Source organism: Vipera berus (genome assembly GCF_964194415.1).
Source record: "Vipera berus genome assembly, chromosome: 8".
Lineage (NCBI taxonomy): Eukaryota > Metazoa > Chordata > Lepidosauria > Squamata > Viperidae > Vipera > Vipera berus.
The window spans coordinates 15,430,617-15,451,549 of NC_138211.1; the positions used below are offsets into that span (position 1 = coordinate 15,430,617).

The 20,933-nt window shown below is 44.3% G+C and overlaps 1 protein-coding gene across 3 annotated transcripts in view; it reads right to left on the bottom strand.

Annotated features, from left to right (window-relative positions):
• The window catches only part of PPP2R2A (protein phosphatase 2 regulatory subunit Balpha), a 57,150-nt gene extending 48,713 nt beyond the window's left edge, over nucleotides 1–8,437 (bottom strand). The window contains exons 1-2 of one of the 3 annotated variants that reach the window (XM_081333471.1): nucleotides 8,209–8,437; nucleotides 5,427–5,504 (exon numbers count right to left, since the gene is read on the bottom strand). In XM_081333471.1, the coding sequence (XP_081189597.1) occupies nucleotides 5,427–5,504; nucleotides 8,209–8,215 (85 nt within the window). In that variant the 5' untranslated portion in view covers nucleotides 8,216–8,437. Of the gene's footprint in view, nucleotides 1–5,426; nucleotides 5,505–6,224; nucleotides 6,348–7,959; nucleotides 7,978–8,208 lie in introns of those variants that run through there. The other 2 variants (XM_081333472.1, XM_081333470.1) reach the window with 2 other exon arrangements.
• Nucleotides 8,438–20,933: the final 12,496 nt, after the last annotated feature.

Consider the following 20,933-nt stretch of genomic DNA (forward strand, 5'->3'; position numbering starts at 1 on the left):
ACTTGGCAACCAGCCTGTATCTACAACCATTACAGCATCCTGGGGTTACACAATGGCTATTTTGCAAGTGGTTTCCAACAAGAAGAGTCAATGGGGGAAGCTGGATTCGCTTCATCGCAGGTTTCACTTAACTGCACTGATTTGCTTAACAAGCGCATCAAAAAAAGGTTGTAAAATTGAGTGCAACTCCCTCAACAACTGCCTTGCTTAGTAGTGTAAGTTCTGGTTCCGATTGTGGCCGTAAGGCGAGGACTTGCCTGTATATGCCTCTTCAAATAATTGATAGAAAAAAAATCCATCCTTCCAACATGTTCACAAGACCAGATGCAACTATCGAGATCTGATGTGATCTGATCAAGGGTCCAACCTTGGGGCACCCAAAGACATTGGTCAGGAGCGAAGGATGACCAACGTCTCATTCTCTGACCGCCCCCACCGTCTTCCAAGGTGGAAGAGCAGCTAACTGAAACCCGAGTAGATTGCATGGACCACCTGCCAGGACAGAAGCAGATCCTACAAATTTAAAATAGTTCCAGTCCGGTTGGTTTTGAGTTACATAGTTCAGTCTTTTTAAAAACAACAACTCAGATTATCTTGTCACCGTAACAGGGTATCTTAGCATAAGAAGGAAGATTTACAATCATGTGGTTCATTCCTTCATTTAAAGTATCACAAGTAATTTCAGTCTTAAGGCAGTTCAAATCTCATCAGGCTCAAGGTTGAGTCAGCCTTCCATCCTTCCAAGGTAGGTAAAATGAGGACCCAGATTGTTGGGGGCAAAAGGCTGACTCTGTAAACCCCTTGGAGAGGGCTGTAAAGCACTGTAAAGCGGTATATAAGTCTAAGTGCAATTGCTATTGCTATACCCCTACTGTCAAAGCATTAAAAGGAAAGGAGCTCCTCATTTAATGACCCACTTGTTCACTGACCATTCAAGCTTGCTACAGCAACGAAGAAGCGATAATGATGATCAGTCTTCAAAGTTCCAGCCATCACAGAGCTGTGTGGTCACAAGATTGTGATCTGGGTTCTCAACCACCCACCTGGAATTTTGACCACTAGAGCTGCAGTCATACAATACAATTTGTGACTTTTCCTTGCTGGCTTAAAACATACAAAGTCAATGGGAAAGCTGATAAGAAACTGAAATGACTCTACAAGGTCCTCATTTAACAATCTGCGGTGATTCGCTTTATGTCAATAACCAGGGGCCTGCCGAAACTGACGCTACTTAAGTGACATGGTCACATGATGACCGACTTTACGACTGCGACGTTTAGTGACTGAAATGTCAGTACTAAGCATCATTGCTAAGTGAGGGCTGCTTGCAAGTTCAAAGGAAAAGAAAAAAAAAGAAGCAGCGTTTATTCTATTCTTAGTATTCCACTATATCAAGAAGTCCATAAGTAAATCATCCGTTCATCCTGAAGGTTCATTCTTGGAAGCTACCCAACCGCCTTTTAAAAAAATCAGGCATGGTGAAGAGCGGTATAGCTCTCATGAATTAGCACCAAAATTAAGCAGGGTCGAATATCCTGATTGAATAACCTGATTTTCGAGAAAGAGCAAATAAATGAATGACTGGGCAAAATCAGTTCAAGGAAAACAGACAAATGATTTTAAAACTAGAAATCAACTCACAAACACTTCATAATCACTTCAAAGTCCGCGAGTCTGGGCAGGCTAGACCTCAAAATTTAAAAAGTGATTAACTCAAGCAGCACAGGATTTGGGATTATCTACCCACCCTATTATTAATTTAACAGTAACAATAAAAATGTTTTACATAATCTATTATGAAGCTTGGTCATTTGTTAGATCTCTAAACCAGCAGGTCCTCAACCTTGGCAACTTTAAGACTTGTGGACTTCAACTCCCAGAATTCCTTTGCAGCAATGTATGCTGCAAAGCACACAAAGTTATGAAATTGGATCTGGTCAAGTGGGTGCCTCAACTTATGACTCTCCTGACTTGCAACAGAAATTCAAGGCTCCAATACAGTCATAAATGAAGGGCCACTTGTATGTGCCTACTTAAGCTCCTGAAGGAAATGAATTTGAACAAACAGAGATAAACAAAATACAATTGTATATCTACCTCAAATTCTTTCAGATCTTCAAAATACTTGAAAATGTTAAAGGCAAAATAGATGAATACCAGCCTCAGGAATTCATGCCATGTAACTGGTTATTTATTTTATGTAACATGTTACTGTTGCATTTCAAGCGTACATAGTTTCCCCCAACTGACACCAGTGCATTAAATGAATAAAATGATCTGTGAAAGAGAAATTATTTCCATTGGTTTGAAATCACAAATTCAAGACAGTCCCAATTTCTCTACGATTACTGCTTTTTGCATCACAACCTGAACAACAAAAACCAGTCATTTCAGATTCAAACCACTTCCCTAATATCTTTTGTCAATTAACTTCAGTTCAATTTTCACTCATTTCAGTCAGCCATTTTCATTGATAAAAGCAGAATGCAGTTTTACATGGGGAAATAAACCTCAGAAATACATTGAGTGGGGAAATCTCTCTTGAAACAAAAGATGCTAAATTTCAGGGGGGAAAGTGGTCTACAGAAAGTGGCTAAACTGTGGGGTCCTTGATGTCCTCTGAGCATGCTTGTTTTCTGGCAGACGTTTCATTACCAAACTAGGTAATATCAACAGTGCTAGAAGAGAAAGGGATTTCCTCTGGCTGTATATACTAGTCTGAACTATAATTCCGAGCAATCTGTCAATATAAGAAATTGTGAGAGGCTAAAAGTTCCGATTCAATAACTGATGGGTCACAGGATCCTTATTCTTACAACATTTATTTGCACGTTGCGACAAGTATCACATGTTTTTCAATAAGCCATAGTGTGGTTTGCTTCATTTCAACGGAGAACACTAGATGAAGTTAGTCACTAATGTTCATAAGCCTTGATTTATACGTTCATGTTTCAGGAGCAGCCAACTACTGATCATTCAACCAGAGATATGCAAACTATATTTTAATGCAGGGGTCTTCAAACTTGGCCCTTTTATGACTTGTGGACTTCAACTCCCAGAATTCCTCAGCCAGCATGCTTAACAGCGTGCCTGGCTAAGGAATTCTGGGAGTTGAAGTCCACAAGTCATAAAAGGGCCAAGTTTGAAGACCCCTGTTTTAATGCAATGTATGAATCCAGTCCCTATCATCCTGTCAATTAAGTTGTCTTCCCAGTTTAGAAAAAAAACAAATCCTCAGCTAAAATTCTCTCAAACCTTTTCTAGCACCATGTAGATAAGGACTGTGCTTGGTTATGAATATTCTCAACACAAGTAATTCTCGACTTAACAGCCATCTGTTAAGCAACTGTCCAACATTACAACAGCCGTGGAAAAAAAGAAAGTGACTTCTAACTGGTTCTTGCATTTACAACTGTCACAGCATCCCCATGGTTACGTGATCAAAATTTGGGTGTTTGGCAAATGGCATGTATGTATGTATGACTGCAGCATTCCAGGGTCATCTGATTGCCATTTATGACCTTCCCAGCCACTTCCGACTAGCAAAGTCAATGGGGAAGCCAGATTTGCTTAATGAACACCCGATTCATTTAACAACTGCAGTGATTTGCTTAACAATCACAGCAAAATTAGTCACAAAATCAGGCCTGACTCACTTAACTGTGTTGCTTAGCAGTGTCCCAATTGTGACTGTAAATCAAGGACTGTCTAGATGCATGTATTTTTGTAAATTTCAATACACGTATTGCTCTAGTTATATGCCTGCTTCTCTCCTTTCATCCATACTAAGAATAAATGTCTAGGAGGCTATGCAGAGAACCATCTACACCAATCTTCACCATAAAAGGCACCTACCTGCTTTTAACTAGGAGGATATGAAACTATGTTCTTTTAAGTTTCAGATTTTGACTATTTTGTCCCCAGCACAATTCCCGGGAAATGGTACTACAGAGGAAGAAAAAAAAACAACCCAGATCCTTCCAGCTTGCTCTTGTTCTCAATACAGAAAGCATTCATAGCAATGGGCGTTCCTTTTGCACCAGCTGCAATGGATCAATAGCGCAGTAATTCATACAGCGATGGTCACTAGACTTTACTGATGCATATTTAGCAAGCAATACACTCAGCTCTAGTTAAACACAGTATCCACCATAGAATGTACTTGCTAGGGAAAATAGGGGGGCACAAAACAGTTTGCTTAGGTCCGTAAACAGAACAAAATTGGGCTGATCTGAACCAGGCAGGAAGGATTATGGGGAGGGAATAGGGGAAAGGGCCAAAGATATCAGTAATTGAAGGGAACCTCAAAAAGGACAGAAGATGGAGAGAAAGCAAGCAGACAGTACAGCAACAGCCATTACGGGGAGGGAAGAGAAGGGGAGATACAAACCAGGTTGTCCCATTTGACAGTGCAGATTTTTTTTTCCTGCTGACCTAAAACAATCTAGCAGTATGAGTTGAATATGAAGGTTGGTTTTGAGCCAGGTTCTCCCAATTTTGTGCATCTTTGCTCTAGAGAGTTACAGATCTGCATTGTCAACAATTAACACACAATAACTGGGTCCGTATTTCTCCAATAAAATGATCTTATTACAGATAGTCCACAACTCACAACAGTTCCTTTAGTGTCTGTTCAAAGTTACAACGGCACCGGAAAAAGTGACTTATGACCACTTTTCACACCTACAACCTTTGTAGCATCCCCATGGTCACGTGATCAAAATTCAGACGATTGCCAACTGATTCATATTTAAGGTGGTTGCAGTGTCCCGGGGTCATCTGATCCCCTTTTGCAATCTTCTGACAAGCAAAGTCAATGGAGAAGCCGGATTTACTTAACAACGGTGTTACTAACTTAACAACCCTGGTGATTCAGTTAACAACAGTGGCACCCACAAATACATGCAACACACTGCATTGACCAGAATATCCATCTGCCATTTATCAAAATACTTATATCTTGATTTTTTTTCATGTTTATGCACATACCTAAAGAGTGTTGCCCCTAATTTTTTACAATTAATACAATTCTTAAAGCAGCCGCATCTTTTACAGACTCAAGCAAATCCCTTAAAAGGTTGGGCCGCTTCAATTAAGAGACAAGAGGTGCTATGCCGTGTGCGAATCAAAGCTCGTCTTCCAAATTATTTTCAAAGCATGCGAGTTCTAACACAGAGGAAAGAGACATAGGAACAATGTTTAGCATCCCTTCAAAAACTACCCTGATTCCAACCATTTAATAACTAGCCGAAAGAAGATGAGCGCCCCAACAACCATTAAATGTGATTCAAGACACTTTGGTAAACTTCCAGGATATTCTCTCTTATGCCCTTATGCCCTCAGGAAAAGGTTGAACTATGACAGGAATGTGGCATTTCCACCGTGCTTTCATTAGCAATGGTAATGGGCTCAGAACTTGTTCTTACCTTCCGCTACATCATCGTCCACAGCGCCTTTCACCTGAGAAAAGCACCACTGCATGTCATTCCCGCCACCGCCAGCTCCTAGAAACAGAACAGAAGTTAAATCAACGTAATTCCACACCCATCATCATAGGAAATTTGACTGCCCGGTGTTATCATTCCTCTGTCGTAAGCAGTGCAGCAAATGGCGCTGCAAAGACAAACTCTACACACCCACAAGAATATTCTCAGCGCAGACTGAAGCCCACAGACAGCCTCCTCGCAAACAATTCTCTTCCTCCACCTGCCGCCTAAGCACTGGGTTCGAATTAGCCCAGAGCAAATCTATCCATCCGGCCCGGAATCACTGCAATTTCTCAGCTAATTCTTAGCAGTTTCCAAAACTACATTCCTGAACACATTCCACCACCAGTTGCAAGAAACTCCCTCAGATGTCTTCTAGAATTCTTAGAATTCCCTGAAAAAAATGCAGTGCTTCCTTGCCTTAACAAACAAAATTCATTTTGTACATCAAATCCTCTCCTGCCCCTAACCTGGCTCCATTTCCCCCCCCCCCCCCACACACACACCTTACTTAAGAACAATAAATCAACATTCTCATTAGCAGCAGCCGGAGCAGCAAACTTCACTGCCTAAAGAAAAAAACAACAACAGAAACGTATGCCAAGAACCTTCCCTATATGCATAATAAAGAAATAAAACATGATTTAAAAAAAAAATACAAAGCAGAAGCTACAAGCTCAAAAGCTGAAGAGGCAGGTTGCCTGGCTGCTTTAAAGTTACAAGTAAGTTTCAAACTACCGTAAAAGACGGATCGAAGAGAAAATCTCAGGAACATTTCTGCCTAGGCGAAGACAATGAATCACTTGAACCTTGCCGGCAAGGCATGTACAAAACACACACCAGACACCACCCATTTCTTCTTCATGTCATTTGAAGTCGGTCATTTGGGGCTGGGTTCATACAGGAAAAGACGGTGAAGAATTTAGCTTCTAGTTCCTGAAAAAAGGGCTGTCAAAACGGAGAGCTTTCTTTTCACACACACCCCTCCAAACTAAAGGCAAAAAACAGTGCAAGGCTTTTTTTCCCCTCTACCCCCTCTCTCTTTCCTGCTAAGGCTTTGCTCTACCCAGAGAACAAAGTTTGAAGCAACTATGTACTCCTTCCTGGCTCAAGAACAGCAGGAGAACACAGGAAAAGTGGAAACAAAAGTATTCTATTTTAATCTCCCTTCTGTTACAATGTCCTGGATCATTTGACCATATCTGGAAATGGGAAAGGATGTTTAGAGATAGGAATAAATCCATAATGCATACACAGTATTCCACATGCATCTTGCAGGAGCCAAGGCCCGTAGTTGAGCTTTGCCTGGAAACCCAAGATCTTCCATAAAAAAATAAATGTAAAAGGAAAAGTACATCTCACTCAAAAAAAAAAAAAAGAAAAAGAAAAAAGTGGGCCGCCCTCAAGTCAGCTGCAACTCCCTACATATTCAGAGCTCTGCTTTTCAATTGATGAAAAAGGAAAAAAAGAAAAAAGAAAAACTAGGAGTGGGTGGGTGGATGGATGCACAGAGGTGTTTGGAGCATATCAGGGCTGCAAAGCAGTTCTCAATAGGGCCTCTTGTGCTTCTATTTCCAAACCTAGAGCAATTAAATCAACGGTGTGGGTGAAACAAATTCCAGGAGAGAAGAAAAAAAAGAGGAAAAAAATGGGGGGGGGGGAAGGAAATGGAGCGGAAAAAGCCAGAGAAGGAAGAGAAGGTGCTCAAGGCCTCCCAAATGCATTTTCAAGCCACCCCAAAAGCACTTAGTAAGGCAGGGAAAAACCCCCACCACCACCACCACCCTCCCTCAAACAAGAAGGGAAGAGATGCAGGCTTCCTGTAACTCAGGGGTCTTCAAACTTGGCCCTTTTATGACTTGTGGACTTCAACTCCCAGAATTCCTCAGCCAGCCAAGCTGGCTGAGGAATTCTGGGAGCTGAAGTCCACAGGTCATAAAAGGGCCAAGTTTGAAGACCCCTGCTGTAACTTATTCACATGTGGGCTGCTCAGGCTGCCAGCAAACCCACCCCCACCCCCATCTCACCCCACCCTTGGTTTCCCTCCGTCTGGCACGAAGATTGCACGTCTCTTCCCACGAAAACCCGGCTGCATCGGAGGAGCACGCCGGCTTGCAAACCAGCCCTCCCCCTCCCGCCCTCCCTTTCCCTTCCCTTCCCTTCCCCGACGCGCCCTCTGCCCTCATTTCCCAAAGGCGGGCCGTGCAAAAAAGCCTTCCTGGCCAGTCGAGCCCCGAATTCCCCGGCCGGGCTGGGCTGGGGAAACACCTTCCGAGGCTTATCAGCAGGGGAGGAAGAGGGGGGGAAAGGGAAAGATCTCTTCTTCGCCCCCCCTCCACCAAACACACACACACACACTCGCACACAAATCGCACACCCCTCGGTTGGAAAGGGCTGCAACTTCTGCCTCCCTCCCGGCCAAGGGGAGAAAGCGCCCGACGGGCAGAGGCGAGAAGGGGGCGTCCGCTCGAACCTGCGTCGGAGCGATCCATCCAGGGGGTCGGAAGGGAAAGGCGGAACAGCCGGCAGCGGGGAGGGGAGAGAGGGGAGCCGGGGTTTCAGGAGACCGGAGGGGGAGGGAAAAAAAAGCGCACCGGGGCTTTCCGCGAGCAAGCAACGGGGGCGGGGGGGGGAGAAAGAGAGAGCGAGCCCAAAGGAAGCGGCCGAGTCCGCTCCGCGCAGGGCTCTGCAAGAGCAGAGCGCGGCTCCCTGGCTCCTTTACCTGCCATGCTGGGCGCCCAATGCTTGGCGGTCGGGAGGAAGCGGCCTCTCAGCTTCTCAATCCTATAGCCGGGCCGGTCTCGGAGAGAACGTGGAGGGAGGATGGCAGCGGATCGCGCCCGCCGGGGAGGGAGGCAGCGGGGCGGGGGGGGGAGCAGGGCAAGGCCGGCTTCGCTTCCAGGGCTTCCCCGCTCTCCGCTTCCTCCTCCTCCTCCTCTTTCCCCAGTCCCCCTCCTCTTTTCAAAATGGCGCCGGCAGAAGCCAATATGACGTCACCGGCCGAGGCGGGGGAGGGGGGGAAAGGAGGTGTGCGGGTGGGGGGGTGGGGAGAAGAAGAGAAGAGAGCAGCTCGCCCGAAAGGGAGGGGGTGAGAGGAAGAAGAGGAAAGGGGCGGGGCCCGGGAAGGGAAGGGAAGGGAAGGGGAGAAAAAAAAAAAAGGCCGGAGATTTGGAGCGCGCGCCTTTGCGCTCGCGGAGCTGCGCGCGCGTGCGCGGGAGGGAGGGGGTGGAGGGAGGGGGCCGGGATCGGAGTGCGCGGCCGCGCTTTGACCGCGGGAAGAGGAGGCGCTCGCTCGCCGTTCCCACGACTCGCTTTCCGCGTGGCGGCCAGGCGCGGGCGAACCCCCGAGCAGGGCGGGGATGGCGCGGCGGGTTAAAAAAAAAAACAACAACCCGAAAGGGAACTTTCGCTGGGCGCTGCGCTGCGAGGCTGGGAAAGGAAGGGCGAGCGCGGGGGCTGGGGCTTTCTGTCTCTCTGGGTGCTTCCACGGGATCTTGACTTTCTGATGAAGCAACAGGTCGCGAGAGAGGTCAAGGTCAGACTTGAGCTGATTTCCGATTTTTGGGGGGGGTGGGGTGGGGTGGCGGAAGGTTAAAAAAAAAAGCCCCATCATCATCTGGAGACGATTTTGGCTCCCACAGTAGTTAACAGTTCGAGTCCCACCAGGCTCAAGGTTGACTCAGCCTTCCATCCTTCCCAGGTAGGTAAAATGAGGACCCAGATTGTTGGGGGCAATTAAGCTGACTTTGTAATAATGCCGCTTGTAGGGGGTGTGTGAAAGCCCTAATAAGCAGGCATATACATAGAATGAAGGCTATTGCTAAGCTTGTAAGCCGCCCTGAGTCTTCGGAGAAGGGTGGGATATAAATGGGATTAAAATAAAATAAAATAAAAAATAAACATTTTGCTTTATGTCCCAGAGGTGATTTTCCAAAAGGCAAGGGGACTTGCTTCGTTGTTTTTTTCCCCACCCTTTAAAAACGTTTCACTTCTCATCCAAGAAGAACTGAAGAAGCTCTTTTTGGAAGTGAAATGTTTTCAAAGAAAGAAAGTCCAGTTGCCGAGGTTTTTTTTGGGGGGAAAGCAACTCTGGGACAACCAAAATCCGGATGGCTGAGAATCTGGAAAGACTTTGGCTTCTTGGTAATGAGGGGGATAAGCAAGGAAAAGAGGAGAAGGCCTGGGACTTACTTGGTAGTTTCCGTCTCACCTTTCAAAAAAACGCTTCTGACTTTTGAAAAGTAGGAAATGCAGAGCTGCTGCTGCTGCTGTCTTGTTTGGCCAAGATCCCAAATTCCTGAAAACCTCCTCTTGAACCTAGACTGCTGCTTCTCAAATTTCCATGCGGTATTTTGAGTTCCACCCATCATCTATTGATCAAAGCATCTGAGCCAAGATGGAAAGAAAACACCCACGCTTTCCCAAATAACTGCTTACAGGCATTCTGTTGTTACAGTATTGCTTTTCTTGGTTAAACTAAGCGGAAAGAATTTTTTTTTTGTAATAACAATACTGACAGTTTTTGTTACACTGTAAAATAAAGAGTGGGAACTGACTGGGGCTAAACTCAAAATGCATCCCAAACAAAATCCGATACATTAACACTATAGGTAATCCTCCACTTATGACCACAACTGCGCCCAAAATTTGTTGCTAAACGAGGGTGTTGTTAAAGGGAGTTTCCCCCATTTTACACCCTTTCTTGACACAGTTGTTAACTGTATCACCATGGTTGTTAAATTAGTAACACCGTTGTTAAGTAAATCCGGCTTCTCCATTGACTTTGCTTGTCAGAAGGTCGCAAAAGGGGATCACATGACTCCGGGATACTGTGACCGTCTTAAATATGAGCCAGTTGCCAAGCGTCTGAATTTTGATCGTGTGACCGTGGGGATGCTGCAACGGTTGTAAACATGAAAACTGACATGTCACTTTTTCAGAATGGCTGTAAGTCAAGAATTAGCTGTAGTTTACTGTTTTGCTTTGGATCTAAAGTCCAAAGCTTTTAAAGACTGTTCTTGGTATAAACACCGGGAGATGCTGACTGTCGTCATTTACCGTATATACTTGAGTATAAGCCGACTCGAGTATAAGCCGAGACCCCCAATTTCACCCCCCAAAACTGGAAAAAGTTGTTGACTCGAGTATAAGCCGATCCGCCGTTCTGCAAGCCTCTGCCGCCAGCAGAGGCTCGATCCGCCATTTTGCAAGCCTGAATACACAGGAATACCCTGTGTGGCCGCGGCTCTCGGGGAAGCCCTGGCTGTCCGCTTCCTCGCTCCACGCTGCCATTCGGGGCCCACGCGTTCCCCGGGCAAATCGCGGCGCCCAGCAGGCGAGGAAACACGCCCGCTCCAGTCGCCCCCCCTTCCCTCAGGAGACACGAAGCAAGTGACCGCCCGGAGCTTACCGAGGACTTGCTTCGGTGCTTCCAGGATCGCGCGCACCTCTCCCAAGCCGCCGCCGTCCGGAGACCTGCCGAAGTTTGGGGAGGTTTGGGGAGGTGCGCGCGCACCTCCCCAAACCTCCCCAAACGTCGGCAGGTCTCCGGACCTCTGCGCCCTGCCTGCCTCCTGCTTTCCGCAGCGGAAAGAAGCAGGCAGGCAGGGCGCGGAGGAACGGAGACCTGCCGACGTTTGGGGAGGTTTGGGCGCCTCCCCAAACGTCGCTGGGTCTCCGTTCCTCTGCGCCCTGCCTGCCTGCTTCTTTCCACAGCGGAAAGAAGCAGGCAGGCAGGGCGCGGAGGAACGGAGACCTGCCGACGTTTGGGGAGGTTTGGGCGCCTCCCCAAACGTCGCCGGGTCTCCGTTCCTCCGCGCCCTGCCTGCCTGCTTCTTTCCGCTGCGGAAAGAAGCAGGCAGGCAGGGCGCGGAGGAACGGAGACCTGCCGACGTTTGGGGAGGTTTGGGCGCCTCCCCAATGATGATGATGCAAATTCCAAAGCAAGAACAGGCAAAAAAATAAATTAAAAAAGCCCCCCCAAAAGGCTTCACTTGTGCATTGGCAGAAAATACCTTCAGTGAGTTGTTTACCAAATAACAACAGCAACAACAAAAAGTCCAAGTCCGCTCCTTCAAAATGGCAGGTCTATTCGTTGGCAGAGGTAATGAGCATATTATCGTGTAATACAAATAATCAATTAAGGCTTCCTTAATCCAAAATTGCATTTGAGAGCATCTCGACCTTCTGAGAGACAGTTTGGTGCAGTGATGAAAGCCTCAGGGCGATGTTGAAGTGAGACCATGAATTTTGGTCTTGCCTTGAGAATGAAGCCACCTGGATGACTTTGGGCAGGCCACTCATTCTCTCAGCCCTAGAAAGGAGGCTGGGTCAAACCACTTCTGAAATATCTTGCCAAGAAAACTCCAGGGACTAGTCCTGACAATCACCAGACAAGCCAAAAATTGACTTGAAGGCACCCACACATTACCTTCTTCAGGGGAAGCTGAATCCTAAGAGGAAAAACTTAACAAAATCCTTTCAGTTAAGCTTGACTCTTGATGCATTTAGTATAGAAACGGCTTGCTATTTACAGCAGGGGTGTCAAACTGGCGGCCCGCAGGCCAGGTGCGTCATGCGCAGGCCACACCCACAGCAAAAAAAAAGTTGTGATACATCACTATATGTCATGTGACACGATCGAGTTTGACACCCGTGATTTACTGTATTTATTTAATCAAAAAGACTTAGTCACCCGTATTGTAACAACAACCCTGGATCCCTACAAAAGAATAAAAGCAATGCCAACACCAGCAACAAAATCACAATAAAAATCAATAAAAACATAATGTTTTCTAAGATTATTTTCCTGACTTTCCAGTCTCCTCTATGGCTTTGAGACCTCTTCCTGGTCTCCTGTTCGTTTGTGAATAAAATCTGATCCTGCTTAGTTTTGTTTTTTTTTCAAGGCCCCCCACACTCTGTAGTGAAAATCTCTCCAAGACCATACGGTGGGGATTTAACATGGTCAGTGATCATAAGATGCTTCCCATATCACTTTAAAGAATGATGTTTTTGTTAAACTGTTATGGATCCCAGTCTACTTCATCAAGTGTATGGACTGTGTTCCACAGAGTTTATGTAGGAATAAACGTTATTCTTTATTTATTCTATAAGATCATTGTTTTTTTTCCTATCAGAATATTGTGCACCTTGTAAGACATCAGATGGTAGAACATACAGTGTATGGATTAATGTTTCTTAAGCTTGACAACTTTAAGAGGTGCGGACTGCAACTCCCAGAATTCCTTTCCTGCTGGAGAATTCTGGGAGTTGAAGTCCACACATCTTAACTTTGCTAAGGTTGAATAACATTGGATTGTAACTGTACTGAAGAAAAAATACAGCTAGATAATTGGCTGAAAACAGAATGAAAAAGTCAGCTGTATTCCCTGTCCAAGATCATATCTGTGATTCTCAACCATGTCATTGTCTTAATTTGGTTGCTGATGTAGGTCATCACAAAGAGAGGGCCCATTTAGGAAAGTTAGTTCAACCTATTAAGATTTGCAAATTATGGTATGTAGTTTAGTACAATGTGTGAATGCATTCTATTGTGGGTTAAACTATGGTTAACCCAATCTTGGCTTTTTGCAACTTCATCTTTAGATCAGGTAAGAACCAAAAAAATATATTTCCTGCTATTGGATCCAAAAAGGGTGCTTTTAGAAGAGAAAACTGGGTGATTTTAAAGGATCTAAAATACATTTCTTCTGGACGCTAATTTGCAGGTGACTAATTTGCAGATAACCAAGCTTCTGGGTTATAGGAAATGCTGTTTATTTTTACAGGAAGAAACTAGGTTTAAAGAGAGTTCTGTTACACTGAGTTTGCTGCTTCAGTTAGTAGAAACCATTCATGTTCTATCTTCAAGACTGTACTTTGCTGCCATCTATGGAAAACTGGAAAACTTTTGTGACTGAATGTCTGATGGCCAATGCATTTGCTGTGCAGGTGAATACAACCTGCAAATCAGCATTCTAGTGTAAGAATTACCAAAGTTTAAGAAGTAGAAAAACAAGGTAAACTACATATTTGTGCATGCTTTGAACAAGATTGGGAGGAATGCTTTAAGGCCTACATAAAGTATCATCGCTTTAGGGAGTTATGGTTTTTTTAAGCAGACGTTGGCTTGCACAGAACGCTTCCAAATGAGAGGGCACTTCAATGCACAGCAGAGAAGGTGAATTCCAAAATATACAAGCATCACACATTTTAAAAATGAGCAAGCTAAAGATGCTCTTGTACAATGTCTTATTCTAGTGGCTTCGTTTAGGCTTCCCAAATCCTAATATAGATTCTTTAGATTTTTGTTTATCAGGTTGGGTGATCTCAGCCATTGTATGAATAACAAACCATGGTTTAGGGCTTGACATACTCCACAATTGATGGCTTCAAGTGCACTACAGTTAACAAAATTATGGCTGAGCTGGCCTAAAAAGCAAACAGAACTGCCTGCTCAACAGGAACCAATGATATAAATAAACATAAAAGAGCATGCACTCTTGCAAGATTTCTTGAGATGATTGGCTAGAGCTGACAAATATAAAAAAGTTTTTAAAAAGACATTTTTTTAAAAAATAGGCTGCATTCTTAAAAGCATGAGGATTATGGTTTTAAGTGAAAAGGCAGTGCAATCCTAGGTTGCATTAATAGAGGGAGGGAATCAAGATCACAAGAAGTTCTAATACCACTTTACAAAGCCTTAGTAAGACCACATTTGGAATACTGCACCCAGTTCTGATCACCACAGTATAAAAGAGATGTTGATACTCTGCAAAGAGTGCAGAGAAGAGCAACAAAAATGATTAGGGGTCTGGAGGCTAAACATACAAAGAACAGTTACAAGAATTGGGTATGTCTAATGAAAACAAGGACTTGGGGAGACATGTTAGCAACATACCAATATTTGAGGAGCTCCTACAAAAATGAGGGGATCAAACTATTTTTTAAACCACCAAAAGATAAGACAAGAAACAATGGATGAAACATAACCAAGGAGAAGAGCAACCTATAACTAAGGAGGAATTGATTGTGAGAACAATCAACCAATGGAACAGCTTGCCTTCAGAAGTTGTGGATGCACCATCACTGGAGGTTTCCGACCTTTCAAGAGATTGGACAACCATTTATCTGAAACGGTATAGGTCTCCTGCTCGAGTAGAGGGTTGGACTAGAACAGACATGTCAAACACAAGGCCCGGGGCCCAGATCTGGCCCGCGAAGTGGTTTCACGTGGCCCGCGAAGCCATCCTAGAAACAGTGAGGGAACAGCCCCCACTGCCTTGGCCCTGGCCCAGAGACCCTCCTCCAGCCAGAGACCCTCAGATCTGTCCCACTCCTGCCCAGGCCCCCATAGGCACCCTTGATGCAAATGATGTAGAGCTGGCCATGCCCACCCAGTAGGCCATACACACTTTAGCCACGCCCACACAGTAGGCCACACCCACCCAGGCCACACCCACCCGGCCCCCTGAGGGCAACTGCAATGCTGATGCGGCCCTCAATGAAATTGAGTTTGACACCCCTGGACTAGAAGATCTCCAAAGTCCCTTCCAAGTGTTTTATTCTATGTTCTACGTCAGTCCCAAGCAAAGCCAAGAGGGTAAATGCAGACACAGAAGTCAGATGAGTCCCATTCATCCAAGAAATGCATATATGGCTCAGTGGGTTAGGACGCTGAGCTTGTTGATCAGAAGGTCGGCAGTTTGGCGGGTCGAATCCCGAGTGCCGCGTAACAGAGTGAGCACCTGTTATTCGTCCCAGCTTCTGCCCACCTAGCAGTTCGAAAGCACGTAAAAATGCAAGTAGAAAAATAGGGACCACTCCGGTGGGAAGGTAACAGCGTTCCGTGCGCCTTTGGCATCTAGTCATGCCGGCCACATGACCACGGAGACGTCCTCGGACAAGCGCTGGCTCTTTGGCTTTGAAACGGAGATGAGCACCAGCCCCTAGAGTCGGAAACGACTAGCATGCATGTGCGGGGGAACCTTTACCTTTTTATCTTAAGCAAATAAATCTGGTGGCAAAAACAAAATGCCAAAATTCTATTAAAAACAGACATAATAAATGAGAATCTTATATTCATTTCTGCGCCATAAAGAAAAACAAAACAAAACAGCTCCCCATCTCTGAAAATAAATCCTTGTGATTGTGCAACAGTAGCTTGGACAGAGTTGTATTATCTAGAAAAGAGATGTGCAACTTGTAACACCGGGCTTTTGTCAAAAACCAAAATGAGCTGAACTCAGCCAAGGGCCACTGAGGGTGGTTTTACGGAGTTTCAGAGATTGAAAAGGAAGCTGTTCTTTATTCCACAAATATCCTGAAACCTCCAAAGAGCACAAAAGCAAAGGCAGGATTGCATCGGTGGCTCTGGGGGCCGCAAAAAGGCCACATGTAGCCGTTGGGCCCTATTTTTAGCACCCCAGCAAATGTTCACACATCACAACCATTTGGGCTACGTGCACACATCTGTGTTTTGTTTGACCAGAGCTGTGTAGCTAGATTTTCGCCTGCTGCCGATCCATAAACCATTTTTTTTTACAAACCAAAATTGACCTGCTTCCACAATACCTAAGTCAAAGCCGAAACAGACACTTTTAGTATTTTAGTGTGTTGTGCAAAGCTAATTCAGGGGAGAAGGTCCATGGTATTGTTGGCTGAAAAAAACAAGTGGTAGAGGGAACATTTTTGAGGATCACTGAGAACACCTTGTAAGTTGAACCCTCCTGATCAAGATGACTGCTGAATGCCCAAGCACACACAGCCTTATTACAGGTAAGTCCTCGATTTATGACCACAACTGAGCCCCAATTTTTTTTGTCGTTAAGTGAGAAATTTGTTAAGTGAGTTTTGCCCCATTTTATGACCTTTCTTGTCACAGTTGTTAAGTGAATCATAACAGTTAAGTTAGTGACACGGTTGTTAAGTGAATCTGGCTTGCTCATTGACTTTGCTGGTCAGAAGGCCTCAGAAGGAGATCACATGACCTTGGGACACGGCAACTGTCATAAATACGAGTCAGTTGCCAAGTGGCCAAATTTTCATCACGTGACTACAGAGATGCGCCAATGATTATAAGGGTGAAAAACAGTTGTACGTCATTTTTTCCAGTGCTGTTGTAACTGAGCGGTCACTAAACAAATGGGGTAAGTCAGGGGTCTTCAAACATGGCTCTTTTATGACTTGTGGACTTCAACTCCCAGAATTCCTCAGCCAGGCCTGGCTGAGGAATTCTGGGAGTTGAAGTCCACAAGTCATAAAAGGGCCAAGTTTGAAGACCTCTGGTATAAGTCGAGGACTATCTCTACTATCTTCTCCAATTTCCTTATTAAGTGCTCTTGCCTTTTCTCCTCCTTACCTTGCCATGAAAATTTCCCTGAAATTCTCAGTATAGGCCAAGCCCAGCTCTTAAAAAGAAATTGCAACCTAGAGAAACCCCCCCCCCTTTTTTTATTATCCTTGATCGGCTGATAATCTCAACATTCTTTCTCCCAATGAAAAGTATTTTGAATCGATGTTGTAACTTTGAAGTGGTGAAGACATTACTGTAGTTTCCTTCGGCTTCATGAAGCCTATTTAACTCCCATCTTAAAAAACAACAACAACAACGAACTTCTTCAGCTCTGCTGCCCTCCCGAAAGACTGTTTCTTAACAATAAGAGCTAAGCTCAAGTACATGGACAAGGAACATAGAACATGGACGTAGAACAATAGAATAACAGGATTGGGAGGGACCTTGGAGGTCTTCTAGTCCCACCCCTTGCTCAAGCAGGAGGCCTTATACCATTCCAGACAAATGGCTGCCCAGTCTCTTCTTAAAAAACCTCCAGGACCTGCTTAACTTGTCTAAACAGGCCAGCCCATCAGATCCCTCCCACTTCCCACCTTGTAGCCCTAAACTTCTATAGCTTTTTCATAGTTCAGGGATTCCTCTTTCTTGTAATCTTTGCAATAAAACTCGGCTCTTCTCGGTGTTGTGCACCTTCTTAAGGCTGCATTGACACCGAAGCCTACTTTGTGGGACCCACTTGTATTTGTTACAGTTACCCCAGCTTATGTCCTGCCCGATCAAGGCATGTGTGGTGTGGCCCAGGTCCTAAGTCTAGAGAAGAGTCAGCCTGCCTCTGCAGTTGAATGTATTTTCAATTGCTTCAATCCTCCGTGACCAGGAGGTGGTGGTGTGACACAGATATATGAAGTTTTCATGGCCAGACATGGTCAGATAAGATGCTAGTTTTGACAACAGCAGTTATCAAAAGTGTTATTTGGTGGCTTCAGACAAAGCCAAGGAGCAGGACAGATTTTGTCTCTGGAAGATTTTTTTTTAAAAAAAGCAGAGCATAATATCGCCAATCACAAAGATACATCAAGAGGTGTATCTTTTTTCTAAAATAAATTATTTTCGAGTCATAAATTATTTTTCCTTGAAGCAAGGTAGGACTTTTTATATTTCGTGACATTTTTCAGACCTAAAAGCATTGCTGTCTGCCTGGAAGGAAGTTGTGAACGTCTGCAGAAGCTACATGCTTCATTAGCTTTCGCTTGGGTTTTCATTAGCCCAGTTCATTAATAAATGCATTGCATTTGCAAGGCGTTAATAAAAAAAGCACATAAACATTTATATGAAGCTAAGCTTATTTGTTGTACACCTGTCTGGAAATTCTTAAGGTGATGTCTTTTCTTGATAATCTGATTTATTTGCTGCAGTTGTTTGTTTGTTTTTTATTTGCTTTTTCAAGATATTTTTGGTTTTATTCTTTTAGTGTGTCTTGGATTTCTGTTTCCTACAGGTCGACGTATTTCAAATCAGTAACTTTCTTTGTGGAATAATTCTCTAGTATCCGTAACTGATTCATGATTAGGGGTGATTATTATACGTCATAAAATCTTAGAAATTATAAGGAGTTTTCCACTGATTTCTGCCTAAGAGGCCCTTTCCCACTCAGCTAAAAGATGGAAAGTAAGCTAAACGGTGCACTTTTCATCCAAATTTATTATTACACTGTGGCATATTCTTTGCATTCCAAAATCTGCAAAGAATATTATGATTTCCACTTTATACACTGTATCTTCAAATCTAACCTAAGAACATTTTTTTATGTTTCCAAAAGACAGCATCGGATTCAATAAGCACCAAAATAATGTGAAGTTACTGATTTAGCCTCTGTTTATAAGGCCAACCAAATTTTAAGACAAGTCTAATATATTCTCTTAAGCAGACAGGAGGCCATTTAACAATAGATGTATTTCACAGAAACCTATGAAATTAAACCAAATTTGGTTATGATATATTGTGGGGGCAAACAAAAGCACAATTATGTATTAAACAGAAAACATTAAATGGGTACGTATATAAAATGAATTGTGCGCTTTTAAAAAAATCAGTGAATCGTTTTAATTTTGCACTCACTATAAAAAGGCAATGCTCATTCATAAAAGTGGAGCAATCAAACAATCTTATTAGCCTTTTAAATGGATGCATCTCTTTTTAAAAGGATGCATGTTTTGCAGAATTAGTCTTTAAAATGATTTAAAATGATTATGACCGTCAGAATATTTTTTTTTTCAGATATCAGGTCATAAGGAGAGGCCAACAGGATTAGGACAAGGACCTGCTCTGGGTTTCTTGCAGGGATCCACCAGATGCTGTTGGGATTTCCGCAAACAGATGGTGGAGACATAACTTTATGTCTACATGGGGCTACCCTTGAAGACCACTCGGAGGCTCCAACTGGTACAGAATGCAGCCGCGAGAGTTGTATTGGGAGTCTCCCGATACTCCCGTGTTACACCTCTGCTCCGCGAGCTGCATTGGTTACCAGTTGTCTTCCGGGTGAGGTTCAAGGTGTTGGTAATGACCTACAAAGCCCTCCATGGCATGGGTCCAGAATACCTTGGGGAGCACCTGCAGCCGGCGTCAACTTCCCTCCGCCCAGTACGCTCCCACAGAGAGGGCCTCCTCAGGGTGCCGCCGGTCAAAGAATGCCGACTGGTGGCCCCCAGGGGGAGAGCGTTCTCTGTGGGTGCACCGGATTTATGGAACCATCTTCCGGTTGAGCTCCGGATGGCGCCCGATCTCCGCTCCTTCCGGCGCGACCTTAAAACCTATCTCTTTAAACAAGCTGGCCTGGCCTGATGGGACGGGGTGGGATTTTTATTAACGACTTCAATTTTAAATTTGTATTATTTCTGGGCATTGTTTAATTATGTTTTTAATAATCTAATTTTAACTTTTGTATCTAATTTTTATGTATTGCCCTGTTCACCGCCCTGAGTCTCTTGAGAGAAGGGCGGTATATAAATTAAATTAATAAATAAATAATAAATAAAACCAACTGCTATTTGGAGAAATAATATCGCCAACCTTGGGGTAACATTGAAGACCAATAGTCCTTGATAGACATCCTCCATGAATTTACCCCATCCCAATCTGAAAATTTATTCCAGGAAACTAAAACAATTTTTAGGAAAAAAAAATACTGTTCTCCTTGATTCCAGAAATAAACGTTTAAATATGGTTCCAGTTTACCTCAATACCAATAGTCTTTGACTTACAACCACTCATTTAGTGACCGTTCAAACTTACAATGCTACTGAAAAAAATGACTTAGTACTGATCCCCTACTAACCCTAACCATTGCAGCATCCCTTTGATCCTGTGATCAAAATTCAGGCGCTTGACAATCGCCAAGTATTGATGATGGTTCTAGCAAGTCACCTGCTTAGCAACAGAAATTCTAGTTCCCGTTATGGGTCATAAGTCAAGAACTACTTTTAATGCTTTTTGGTGTTGACAAAGCTGGTATTACGGGTGAGAGTGAAGGTTCGTTCTCCGAGCTTGTGGGTTGACTTCTGAACGTTTCGTTACCAGGCTAGGTAACATCTTCTGCAGAGTTTAGGGGACGTCAGTGTTCTTCTGTTTATAAGGGCTTTAGGTGTGGGTATGTCAAGTGCAGATCTGTGATGGGTCTTGTGAGCATAGCTGACTCAGGAATTCTGGGAGTTGAAGTCCACGAGTCATAAAAGAGCCAAGGTTGCCTAGCCCTGGTCTAGTCTGAGAAAGGAATGCACAGCTTTCCTAGCCTCGGGCCATTACGGTATGTTGAGTCAAGCCAACAGTCCTTCCTACCCTAACCCTCTTGATCAAAGTCTTCACACTGTGGTCCTACAAAGCAGAATGTCTGAAGGCTGGACACAGGGTATTCATTCACCTATGCAGAAATTTCAGAAAAGGCAGGCACAGCCACACTCCTCTGTGCATTAACGATTCACCTGTGTAGATGGTTCCCAGAATCAAATTCCTGGGTGTGCAGCTAACGAGTAGGCTGGCTTGGTCACTCAACAGCGAAAAACTGGTGAAGCGGGCACAGCAGCGCCTGCATTTTCTGCATCACATGACAAAAGCACATCTTCCTGCCCCTGTCCTGACCACTTTCTACAGAG